At 51.9% G+C, this 12620-nt stretch overlaps 2 protein-coding genes across 3 annotated transcripts in view; both read left to right on the top strand.

Annotated features, from left to right (window-relative positions):
• CUNH1orf50 (chromosome unknown C1orf50 homolog) overlaps positions 1-12620 on the top strand; it is a 348220-nt gene that overhangs the window by 311088 nt on the left and 24512 nt on the right. The gene's annotated exons all lie outside the window — the stretch shown is intronic.
• Positions 12295-12620, top strand: part of EPHB2 (EPH receptor B2) — a 95972-nt gene continuing 95646 nt past the window's right edge. Inside the window, exon 1 of one of the 2 annotated variants that reach the window (XM_065738201.1) lies at positions 12295-12379. In XM_065738201.1, coding sequence (XP_065594273.1) covers positions 12295-12379 — 85 coding nt within the window. The remainder of the gene's footprint in view (positions 12380-12620) is intronic. The other variant, XM_065738202.1, reaches the window with a different exon arrangement.

Genomic DNA, 12620 nt, shown 5'->3' with positions numbered 1-12620 from the left:
AGACACATGGCCCCGTGGGAAGTCAGTGTGTTCAGGATGCTATCTGGTCCCACATGTGTTGGGGCACTGTGACCCTGCTGGAAATGGACCCTCCCAGGAGATTAAGGAGGCTGGTGGGGCTCTGGGCAGGTGCAGGGGTATCCTGCATCACACAGACCTCAGAAACTGGAGTGATGGCACTTCTGCCACACAGTTCCTGCTGCTGGTTACTGGGTATGGTGGGGATGGGATGATGGTTGAACCTGGTGATCTCAGAGGTCTTTTCCAGCTTTGGTGGTCCTATGATTCCATCATTTTGTGTAGATGAGGTCAGAAGGACTACATCCTATCAGCCTTCTCACCATCACTGTGTGAAGAAGTTTCCTCCAAGCCAGCAGTTGTCAGGAGCAGAGGAACTGTGGGAACCACAGCTGAGGGTGAGCAGTCATGTAGAGCAGAGTAAGGACAGGGAGTCTGTGTCTGTCGAGGAACTCGTTTGTTGGGGCTTTCAGCTTCTAAGAAGGCCAGGCAAAGCTAACGGGACTGTGTTCCTCTATAAGACAGGGGAAATCAAGGGATACTTTTAGTCCAGCCTTTAGAAACCATCTGACCCTCCCCAGAAACAGATGAGGAAGGTGGCTCAGTATATAATACAGCACATTATAATACAGTGATACCCAATTGTAGATGCTGCAGGACATCATATGTCCCATCTCCCACTTACTGGACCTCCTTTTTCCTGTCCATCCTGCATTCTCAACTCTCTTTGCATTGTAAATGGGTGAGCACAAGAATGTGCCTAACTGGGTCAGTCCAGACCAGGACATGATGTTCCCTCTCATCTGGGCTGAGGATTGATTTAATTTCTGCAGATAAGGCAGTTTGTGTCTCTTTTCTAGCCTGGCTCAGGTCCAGTCCAGGGAGTGGTCCTTCCTTTTTGGTGGCCTGGAGCCAGTGCTCCAGGAGCCCTTCCAACTCCATCGTGATACAGTTGGGTCATGCACTGAGAGAACATCTCTTTCCTGCAGCTGGGTGGAGATGTCAGGAAAGAGGGACAAAGTGCTGGAGAAACAAAGAGGATTGGGGTTCCCAGGCTTTTCTAGAGATGGTGGGGCAGGGAGTTGTGAGCAGGAGTGGGGCTGAGGTCAGATTTGGACTGCTTTGGGCAGTCCTGGTCCCATCAGGCTCTCATAGGCTTTCAAACATGGAAAATGGGCAAAAGTGTAGCAGTGGTGCACACTTGGTGTACACTTGTACTTCCCACCTGGGTAGCTCCAAAGCCCTCTGTAATCAGAGATGCATTGCTACAGACATGGCCATTATCTGCAGAACACTGTTCTCTCTGCTGCATGCAGAAATGACTCATGAGCAAGTCAGGTAACTCCGGATGCCAAGGCAGTGATGAAGGTCAGACAGTCTGCGTGTGGCTCTCCAGGGTGAGAGAGTGTGAGACAGAGACAGCAGTGGACTGACAGTCATCATCAGTGATGGATAAACATCCTTCTGGAGGTCACTGTGTGTCAGCCACACCAGTCCAATACGAAGGACTGCACCACTGTGTAATGCTTACATAGCAAGGTCTTGGTGGCAGCTGCCCCACGTCATGGGCATCCCATGGGAGAGACTCCACGTAGAGCAGAGAGTGGGCATGGAGGAGCAGCAGCTGATGGTGTTATGGACTGACCACAGTCACCATCCCCCTGTACTCCTCAGGGAAAGGAGGTAGAAAAGGGTGGATGCTGGGGAAAGTGTTTTCAGTTTACTTTTAGTTTCTCACTGCTCTAGTCTGTTATCAGTTGGTAATAAATAACATTAATCTCCCTTCCTGGTGATTGTTGAGTGATCTCCCTGTCCTTATCTCAACCCACGAGCCTGTTTTCATCGTATTTTCTCCCCTTGTTCTTTCAAGCAGCTCAACATTACTATCAGTAGACTTCAAGCTGTGGCTGACCTGGATGCATTTGGAAGAGCCAGCTGGAGCAGTTCTTCCACAGGTGGGAAAATACATTGCTTTTGTCCAGTCTAGCTACTCCAAAAACTGGGGGAGGCACATGGGAGAAAGAATGGGTGCAAAACATTGCCAAGATCACTGCAACGGGTACAGTGAAATGAATGCCTGACCATAAACTGTATCTTGTACCTGAAGAGAGAGACTGGAGCCCCAGGAGTACCCACCTTCTGCTTTTCTCCTCTACCATTGCTCTCAGAGAGAGGCACTCACTTCAACCTGGTCATTTCCTCTTGCCCCATCTAAGCCTACACCGAAAAGGCCAACAAATACTGTATATTTCCATTTGCAGCAGCAGACCTCCCAGTGCCCCAAAGTACCTAAAACAGAGACGCACACAGGCTGTTTCACTTCAGCTCAACTCACTTGACTCGCACAGGTGTCTCTGCTGCAGAGGAGCCCTTCTTCTGGCAGTGGAAGAGCTCTTCCCCAAAATAAAGCAAAGTGCCTTGTGTCCAAGAGCTGCCTTCACTGCATTTCTCCCTCTGCCATGCACCGTTGTGCTCTCATGAAGAGCTGTGCAGACAGTGCTATGACCATAACGAGGTCACTGAGAGCTGTAGAAAGAGAAAAGAAGCATTTTCTTCTCTCTATCCCTTAGTGATTATGAGAGACATGAGTAGATAGATGTCCACTGAACCAGGAATCCCAGGGGATGAGCAGCAAGCAAAAGGCTGCACCACATCTGCTGCCTTACAGTCTTTCGCATGCACAGGGCTTTGCTGATGTTCAGGCAGCTCATGAGGAGTTGTAATCATCCTGATTCCCTCAGCTCTGGATATCACACAACTACTGTTGGATATTGAGCAACTACTGTTGGATATTGAACAACTACTGCTGGATATCGAAGAACTACTGTTGGATATTGTACAACTACTGCTGGTTACTGAACAAGTACTGTTGGACATGGTGCAGTTACTGTTGGATATCAAACAACTATTGTTGGTAGTTCACATGGTGGTGCTAACTCTGGTGGAACAAGCAGGGACAAGCATTGATCAGGGAGGGAATGATGGAAAAGGAAAAGAGGAATGCATGGACATGGTCCTATTTTGGTGTATCTGGCTTTCAATTTCTGTCTTTGTATCCCTTCATTGTGTCTTCCTAGGCAGTGAGAACTCATGGTGCCACACAAAATATGACCACATGCTTATGAAGGATATAATCAAGAATTTATTTGCCTGTGCATGGAGGTCTCCAAGGAAGCTTCCTCACAGCTGCAGGACTGTGAGTACTTTAGTGGTGCTAATTCCTTGGAGAATGTGTTGATCAGATGCACCAGTGCCTAAAACCCACTGGATTGGTGCCCTACCCACAAGGAAGTCTTCTTTGGGGAGAACAGCATTAGGTGCTTCAGAGTGACACAGTGTGGAGCATCGTCCATTGCCAGAGTAAATTTCCTGCCTTGCAGCCTAGCAGTTCTTAAGAAATGGGGAAAATTTTCAACACTTATCACAGGTCAGTGTTGGTTTTTGATTTTGCCTATGGCAGAAAAAAAGGTGGGAAAACTTTTATTTATATCTGATTTTCTGAAGAGAGAACTGTGTGTCTTCAGCCCTCACCAAACTTAGATACACTTCTGTAGATCCTGCAGAGTCAGCAAGTTCCCTGGGCAATCATACAGAGTGGCAAAGAATATTCCTGATGAAAAGGATTGGAGATTGCACCAGAAGACCTGCAAAGCCCCCAGCCCCCTCATGCAGGCCAGCAAAGCCTCCTCGAGAGCAAAAAATGATGATTATTTGCTATATTTGATCCAGCAGGATGCAGGAGGTTGAGAAAGGGCTGGCTGTGCTCACCAACATGCTCATGGCAAGGATCTGAACAGGGTGCTTAAATCTGAGCCCTGCACTCTTGCTGGTTGCATGTATTCCTCATCCTGGCTCTCCTCCAAACTTAGCTCTGCTGGGAAGGGCAGCTTTCCTGAGCAACCCCCCCACCTCCCCCCCCTACATTGCAGGATCTGAGCCCTGGGAGCCTGCAGGGCTGGGAACTGCTGCCTGCTCCCAATCTGCTGCCATCCCATGCTCCAGCTCAGCTCCCTCTTGGCAGAGCTCCTCCGGCACAGGGCTGCACTGTTTGCTTATCTAGCGCCGTGATTTAACACAGACGCAGGAACTCACACACTCTTTCCCAGTCTCCTTCAAATTACTTTATTGCTTCCTGTCAACTAGCCGAGCATATCCTGTTAATATACAATCCCCACGAGCAGTTTTCACAGCATAATCCCCCTTTGTCAGATAACGCAGCTCACCTCCCAGTGGATGGCCCCATTCTGGGCATCTTGGGATGCAGGATCCTGGGAGCAGGCAGTGGAGGAAACCTGCTCTTGTCATTATGTTTAAAGATTTTGGAAAGTCATGTGGGAGCTTCCTGCAGCACCAGGCTCCCTGGAGGTGCCCAAGAAACATATATAAGTGGCTCTGAGGGGCATGGTTAGTGGGCATGGTGGTCGAGGTTGGACTTGGTGCTCTTGGAGGTCTTGTCCAACCTTAATGACTCTATGAGTGGGCATGAAGGATGGGCTGACCGTTGGATGTAATGACCTTGGAGGTTTATTCCAGTCTTACTGATTCTGTGCTTCTGTGACTCCATACATTGCTGCAGCTCTTATGAGGGGGATCTTGGAGCTGATGGTGTCCTACCATGTGCCACAGGGACTATGAAGCTCCCAGCAATGTCCAACCAGCAGGATATCCACCAAAGATGATTGTTTTGAGGGGATGTGTTGTGTTCCTCCTCTATCTCAGATCCTCCATCCACCACACTTGGATTCCATGCTGACATCCTAGTGTTCAGCTATTGCATTTGCAGTACACTCACACTGCCTGGTCTTCTTGAACCTCTTTTTGGCTTTGTCCCTAACCTTGCTGTCCAGCTGATGTGCCAGATGAGACTGTGTCACTGCTACATGACTGAAGAGGTCCCTTTAAATGAAAACCCCAGTGCTGGAGATTGCTGGGCCTCCATAGTGTCTGCTCCAAATATGCCCTTTGCCATCATACTCCTGCTGTGGCATGATGAAAAGGAGCACGTATTGGATATTGCAGCCACGTAGCACATCTGAAGCATCACACACAGCCTTATTTTTGTAGCTGTATTTTCCAGGTTTCTGCTTGGTCCTGGCCCTGGGACAGTTTATTTCTCTGGAGTCACTCGTGGAAGCTGGGGACAAGGTTGGTAGTGATTGTTGGTTTACTGGCAGCTGGATCTGCCTTCGAGGCAGCCCCACAAAGTACTTGTGGTGCTCTACATGCTTAACACCTCGTTAGCTGGAGCATCTACTTAGAGAGCACAGTTTTGCTTGTCTGAAAAGAAGGAAAATCCTGTTTGACCAAGGAGAAACACAGATCACTTATCTCAGTGACATCTGAACAGCTAGTCCTGGAAATTGACTCCAAATTAAAAACCAGTTGAAAAGAACGATCAGTCCTGCCAGGTAAGTCTAGTTGTGCTCTGTGCAGAGCCAGCCCAACACCCCTACATGTCCACGTCCTGAGTGTGGAGGACTCTAGTTGCTCTGCCTCCTGCCCCATTGCTCCAGCACCCCACCATTGCTCATCTCTTGCAGCTCCAGCCCAGCACTGCTGCAGCAGCTCTTCCTCTTGGCAACCGCAGCCCTCCAGACAGAATGCAAACCATCTCAAGAAAAGAAGAAGCAAAGAGTTGTTTTAATTAAAATCAAATTAAAGACCTATCTGATCACAGCCTGGGGATGAGTAATGGGATACAGCAGCCTATGTCTCATGAGCTGAGCTTGGAGCAAACAGGGCCAGCAGCCAGTTGGCATGGCTGTGCTGGAGGTCCTGTCCATGCTGGTGCCAGGGAGTGTCAATGGGGCAAACCCACTGCATCCACAGCATCTCCTGTGGGCCCAGAAGGGGTTTTAATCACAGATCAGAGACAGTCTATGGATTGCCTGAGCGCAGAGCTTCCCATATTAAAGATGTCCCAACTCTTTCTTAGTTCCTATGGATTTCCTAGTGTCTTGAATCCCTGTTTCAAGAACTTGTACAGTTTCCATCTGAATCCCTGTGAACTTCTTGTATCCACAGCATCTTCTGCCAAAGAGCTCCTCTGCCCATGCGGAGCATCACCTCCTCCTGAGCACCTATCTTTTCTTACCTGACCATGAACTTCATATAAGCTTTGTCTGATGGTCTTGGTTATTGTGAGGTTGTGGTTGTTTTCCCCTCGTGTACTGCTCATCCTCTGCCACCTCCCTCCTTGACCCTATCCCTCTCACTTCTGAGTCTGTTGGGAAGGATGGGTCCCAGCTCTGACCCTGCAGGACCTATTGGTGACCTCCTCCACTTACAGCATCCACTGCTTACTCCTACACTCTTTCACCATCTTTAACAAGTCAAAAAGACACAGAACATCCATTGATCCATTCCCAGAGAGGTGGTGGGTGCTCCATCCCTGCAGACACCCAAGGGCAGGCTGAAGGGCTGTGAGCACTGATGGAGCTGTGGGCTTCCCTGCTCATTGCAGGGGGTTAGACCCCAAATAAGGGTCCCTTCCAACTCAAACCATTCTATGATTCCATGATGTGCTTGCTCTCTTTGACCTATCCCAAGGACTTGTGAAGCAGAACTCCCCTTACAGAAGCCCCACAGTATCTTTCCTAGCAGACAACACTTAGCCATTATCACATCCTCTGCCTCATACCTAGTCTTCCATGTCTTCCTGGGGCTTCCCATAAAAGCTGGTGTCACCTGAGCCTTCCCCAAGCCACCTGCTCCTCTCTGGTGCCAGGATAGGGTGGCAGGATAGGCTCTGCTTCACCTGCTGGTGCCATGGCAGTATGTCAGTGGAAGCAGTCACCTGCCTTGCTGGCAGGTCCTTCGTGTCACCAGGGCAGCAGCCCAAAGAGCAGATGGATGGGCTGCTCCAAGCTCCATCCATCTTAGCTAATTGGGCAGTGTTTCCCCTCGCTCCTCGCCAGCCCCATCTCCTGCTGGCTCCTGCAAGTAAGTATTAGCATGAAGAGCATGTGAATGAATTTGCCAGAGCCAGCATCTGTCTCACCTGCAGGACTTCCGTGGTCGATGGCTCCATGTCCAGGTGGAGGCTGGTGATAAGTTGTGTCCCCCAGGAGTCCATCCTGGGACCAGTGCTCTTTATTATCTTTATCAATGACACGGGCAGTGGGATCGAGAGCACCCTGAGCACTTTGCTGATGGCACCAAGCTGAGCAGTGCCATTGACACGACAGAAGGAAGGGATGCTCAACGAAGCCAAGTGCACAGTGCTGCGCCCAGGTCGAGGCAATCCCAGGTACATGTACAGAGTGGGAGAACTCACTGAGAGCAGCGCTGCAGAGAAGGACTCGGTTGGGTGTTCTGTTGGATGAAGAGTTTGACATGAGCAAGCAGCGTGTGCTTGCAGTCACAGAAGGCCAACTGTGGGTGCCCCATCCTTGGATGTGCCCAAGGCCGTGAATGGGGACCTGGGCAGCCTGAGCTGATGGGGGCACCCAGCCCATAGCAAGGGGTCAGAATTGGGTCAGCTTTAAGGTCCCTTCCAATCCAAGCCATGCCTTGATTCTATGATGGCTTGCTCCAGCTCAGTCACATTTTAGCCAGGAAAACAGAGTGGAAATTCCCACAGCCAAAAGACAATGAGATATGCCTGCTGTACAGCATGTGGCACTGCTCCTGCTCACTCCTGACCTTTTGTCTGCAGACCTTGGAGGGCTTTTGTCTGCACGCTGTGCACCTTGCTCCATGCCCTTGCATCTCCCTTCATGTGCTCCTCTTCAGAACAACCCAGACATGCTGCTTCTTTTTCATCCTCTGTCGTGAAAGAAGATGTGGTTCCTCCTTCAGCTCCTGCCCTCTCACAGTAATCACCTCTTAGCAGAAAAGAGCCATTTCACAACACGCTGTTGTCTTTGATCCTATGTTTGCTTTCTCGTCAACCTACGCTATCTCAAGGTTTTGCTCATGAGTGCCCTGAACATAACACATACTATTACATTTTTTCATAGTATTCATAAGCATTTGCAAAACTTCTGCTTTTAACACCAGCAATGACAAAAAACAGGTCGTTTTCTCCCCAGTTTCCTATTAAATGCCATTTCAGCATTTTCAATTTCGAGGATGCCACCCTGTAATTTTACAGTATTAACCAGAGACCTGAGTTTGACTTTTCAGCTCTTCTACCTTCCTCTGAGCAACTTTAAAACTATTTTCCAGAAGACTTCTGGGCTCTGGATGCCCTGCCACAATAGCATGGGTCAGACCCTTCTCTTTTACACATCTCTAGAAAGACATCTTTATAAGATCCTCCTCCTTTATATAAACTTTTCTGGGGGAAAGTTTGACATATCTGCAGCCCTCGAGGAGATGACTTTCCAACCTTTATCTTTCCAAAAGTTTCTTTGTTAACAGCGAGCACGCAGCCACCATCAGGTGATTTCTGCAGGATCTCACATGAGGTTGATGTGGCTCTGCTTGTCACCATAATTTGGTGACAAATTAGCTGTTGAGCAAAATACCCAAAGTTTTCTGCCCAATTCCAGCTTTCTAAATCTGTTTTAAATGCTTCAAAAGTGCCTCTTTAATTTGTTCCCATGGATACCATTCAGAAGTTCCATTCATTTTAGGCATGCAACCCTCTTCAAATCTTTATCACAATCTACCAGTTGACTTCTGCTTCCTAAATTAGCCGAAGGCTTTAAAATCTACAGCAACAGCAACAGAAATGAAGGTATCTTTCGCTCGTTGCTGTCTGCAGCCACACTTTTCCTTCTGCAGGGATGATATCCCATTGCTCTGTGCATCCCCGGGGTCCTGGTGTGGGATGATGCTTGGTGACCCACACCACACTCTTGCTTTCCTCCCATTCTGTTCCTCCACCTCAGCTCCACTTCTGGTCCAGGTAGCACCAAAGCTCACGGTGTGCACGTATCATTTAACAACAGAGCAATGCTGGAGGAGTGCTGAAGGGAGCAGCTTCCTCCGTTAGGACCCCACAACAAGCCAAACGGGTTGAGCAAGAACAGCTTCCAGTGTCACATTTCAGCACAAGGCACTCAACGCCAGCTATCTGCGCAGAGCAAGCTCACAGCCCTATCTTGCTCAAGCTCTGCCAGAAGCCCACAGTGGGGTGGGGACCCAGCGCTCTGCTTGGATGGGCTCTGCAGCCCCCCAGATCCCCTAAATCTATACCAGGAGCAGCACTGCCTAACGTCCCCTTGCCATATAGGTCAGGGGACGGGGCAAGGGCAGCCCTGGTAGCTTGGGGCATCCCTGCTGCTCACAGCCTTCATCCCAAAGGACTGGCCTGGGTTCTTTGCCAGGCAGCAGAGCATTTATTAGAAGGGAGGGAGGGGGGAAGGCAGGGGAGGACAGTAGGCACGGGTTGGGGTTGGACTGGATGTGGTGTTTTCCAATCTTAACGTTTCTGTGATTCTAAGACAGAGGAGTCCACTCTTGGGATCAGGCTGCAATCACACAGATCGACTTTCTGCAGTCATGCACCCTTCACTGAGGGCTATTGGGAACAGCTCCTGCATCCCAGATGAGCTTGGGAACACAGAGCAGGTGCTAAGCAGCGGCTGCTGGCCTTTGGGCAGTGCTGCTTCAGACCATTTATCATTCAGATAGGGGAAAAAGGGTTAAACACAGCTTGCCCCCCCCACAGCCAGTGGTGCCTTTGGTTATCTGCAGCATGGCTGCAGGGCTACATGGTGCCTGTACATGTTTGAGGATCAAGAGTTAAGTGTTTGGATGATAAGTGATATCTTAAAAACATAAGTTTAGCAATGAGCCTTTGCCGACAATACTATACTATTAGTTAATAGGCAGAATTAACTCACTGGCCTGAGGCCAAGCCCGTCACAGCCAGAGCCAGAACAGCTGAAGCTGCTTTTCACTTGGGTTTTGCTTTTATGGGATTTGCTGCTGTAGGGAGACTCCGATTTCTGTACAAATATGCTGGCATTTCCCTCCTCCCAACCTGTCCCTGGGAGCTGCACAGAGCCCGAGGGACTCAGCCGGGAGCTGAGAGCTTTCCTGCTGCACGAGGGGATGTCAGCGAGGTGCCAGATCCCCGTGGGGCATCAGCGGGCAGATTTACGGCTCTAGGTGCCACCCAGGTAACTTGTTCCCCATCCCAATTTAACGTCCCCTTCCCTCTTAGGGACACAGCATGGTGGGCACGGTAGGGATGGTGGGACCATCCAGAGTTCTTTCCCAACCTTCACGATTCTGTATTTTGGATGAAGTAGCTCGGGATCCTGGAGGTCCAGCCCAAATCTCAGCGTGTAGGTGGTGCTGGCGGGGCTCACCCTGCCCAGTGGGGAGGAGGTGGCCTCATCCCTTCCCTCAGCGTCTCCCTCCCGCCCGCTGCACCTCTTTAACCCCGCAGACTGACACGGAGCCACCTCCTCCAGGTGCGATGAGCCAAAGGCTTCATGTGCAAATACAACCTGTTCTTCCTGCACCGGGAACTGTAAATGCTGCATGCAGTGAGTCACCATCAAACCCGCTTTAATGTCCTCTAGATGCCATCTCTTGTGGCTCTTGTCTGCCTGGGAACCATCTTCTGATAGAAGCTAACGTGTGCAATTGAAGCGGTGGCTGCCTCACTTCTGTAACCCCAGTGCTGCTGCTTTTCCCAGGCACGACTTTCTTTCTGCAGCAGGATTTCAGCATCCCGTGGGTGCAGCAGTCAGGGCAGAACCAATGAACCCTGCTCCCAGGGTGCGAGGTCAGTTCCAAAAGACATGACGGCAGCGAGGAGAGTGTCAGCTCCTGTGGTCCGTGACCATCCCTTATGGAGGGCACTAAAATAGATCTGGGGGGGAATAAAGGGCATCAGGGGAAGTCTGGCAATACCATGGGATGGTATTTGGTGGTCTTTGCTTGTCCAGTCTGGGCTGCTGAGCCCCTGTGAGATGCAGGACAGGGGTAGGGGGCTGGTGGGACACCCCCAAAGGCCCTTCCTAGGGGCATGGCAAGGACACGAGGTGGGAGCAGTGCTCGTAGCTCACGAGTGCCTCTAAAAAGCATCTTCAGGGACAAACGCATCTCTGAAGGAGAACATGCAAGCTTCAGAAGCACTGCTGCAGTCAGACAATAAATCTGCGTGATCTCCTCTCCAGCAGCAACAGTTTTAGGAATGCTCAGGAGCTGTAGGAGCTCCCAAAGAGGATCAGAGCTGACAGTTGGCCACATTGAGTTCAGGAAAGTCGTCTGGTTTTGGCCAATGTCATCAGGGAGACTTGACTTTCCTCCAGACTCAAAATGAGTTACCTGCATGGGGTCAGGGCACTCCGAGCTGCTGGTGCAGCAGGGTGATGAGGAGGAGCACGGTGAGACAAGCCCACTCCTTCCGTGCCTCTTGGTTCACAGATTGGGATCCCAGGCTCATGGGGAATTAAGAGTGTTGTGGTGGAGAGGAGGAGCTGGGTCTCAGCGCGGAGAACCCCACGCGGTCCGAATGCGGCACATAAGCAATTCCCAAGTTGGAAACGAAGGAATTTCTGCTCCCAGCTCACCTGGGTCGGTAACCTCAGTGGGTCAGAGCCGAGCTGAGCCTCCCACCACCACCTCTCGTTGTCCCTCTGCAGCCATACCCCTTCCACCGGCCGGACCGCTTTGTGCCCCCCACGGGATTACTCCACACCAGCCGCATTTTCTGGGCTTTGTGGTGAGGACCGCTCAGGCGCAGCCCAGGCTGGGAGCGATGCCGAGCACGGGGATGCCCCGAGCTCGGGACGGCGCTGAGCTCGGAGGCGCCCAGCCGCAGCGGGGCGGAGGCCAGCGCGTCCGTGCCGCCCCCGACGGAGCGGCGGAGCGGTGGGAAGGGCGGAGGCGGGGGCATCCCTCCGGCCCTCGGGGAGCTCCCCCCTTTTCTCCACCCTCCCCCCCCCCCCCTCCGGCTTTCGCAGCGCTCACTCAACCCCGAGAGGAAGATTTGGGCTGAAATCACGGCTTTCTCTGCATGATCGACAGCTCCGGGAGAAACCATCGTTCGGCGCAGGGGGAGCCGCCTCCCTCTTCTCCCCCCTTCCGCCGGCCCCGCACCTCCGCCGCTCCCCTCCGCCCCCCGCGCCGCCGCCGCTCCTCCGCCCTCCGCCCGCCGCCCCCTCCGGCAGCGCGGCGCCCCCGGGGCGGGGAGGGCGGCGCGGGGCGCTCCCCCGCGCGGCGGCGGCGGTGGCTCGGCCCGGTCGGGGCGGCGGGGCCGGCGGTGCGCTCCGTGCCCGCGGCCGTGCCCGCGCCGGCGGCGGCCCCAGCCCCAGCGAGGGGCTCGGCTCTGCGCTCCGCCGCCTCCATGGAGCTCCGCCGCCGCTTCTGATGCCCGGCCCGGAGCGAAACATGGGGCCGCTGTGGTTCTGCTGTTTGCCCCTCGCCCTCCTGCCTCTGCTCGCCGCCGTGGAAGGTAAGGATAAGGATGAGGGGGCCTTTCCGGGGGCAGAACCCACTGTTTTTTTATTTGTGTTTTATTTTCTGATTATGATTATCGTTGTTATTTCTTTCTGCTTTTTTTTTTTTTAATCTTTTTTCCCTTTCGTTTATTATTTATTTATTTATTCGATCGAGGGGTGGCACTCGGCCTTCCCCCCTCCCTCCACGCCGCACCCCTTCCTGGGGGTGGGGGGGGTGTGTGTGTTTGGGGGGAG

This window comes from Cyrtonyx montezumae, unplaced genomic scaffold (assembly GCF_038088225.1).
Source record: "Cyrtonyx montezumae isolate F1298 unplaced genomic scaffold, pur_monq_1.0 scaffold_21, whole genome shotgun sequence".
NCBI lineage: Eukaryota > Metazoa > Chordata > Aves > Galliformes > Odontophoridae > Cyrtonyx > Cyrtonyx montezumae.
The sequence above is the reverse complement of the archived record's forward strand: the minus strand, read 5'-3'. Positions and strand labels throughout refer to the sequence as shown.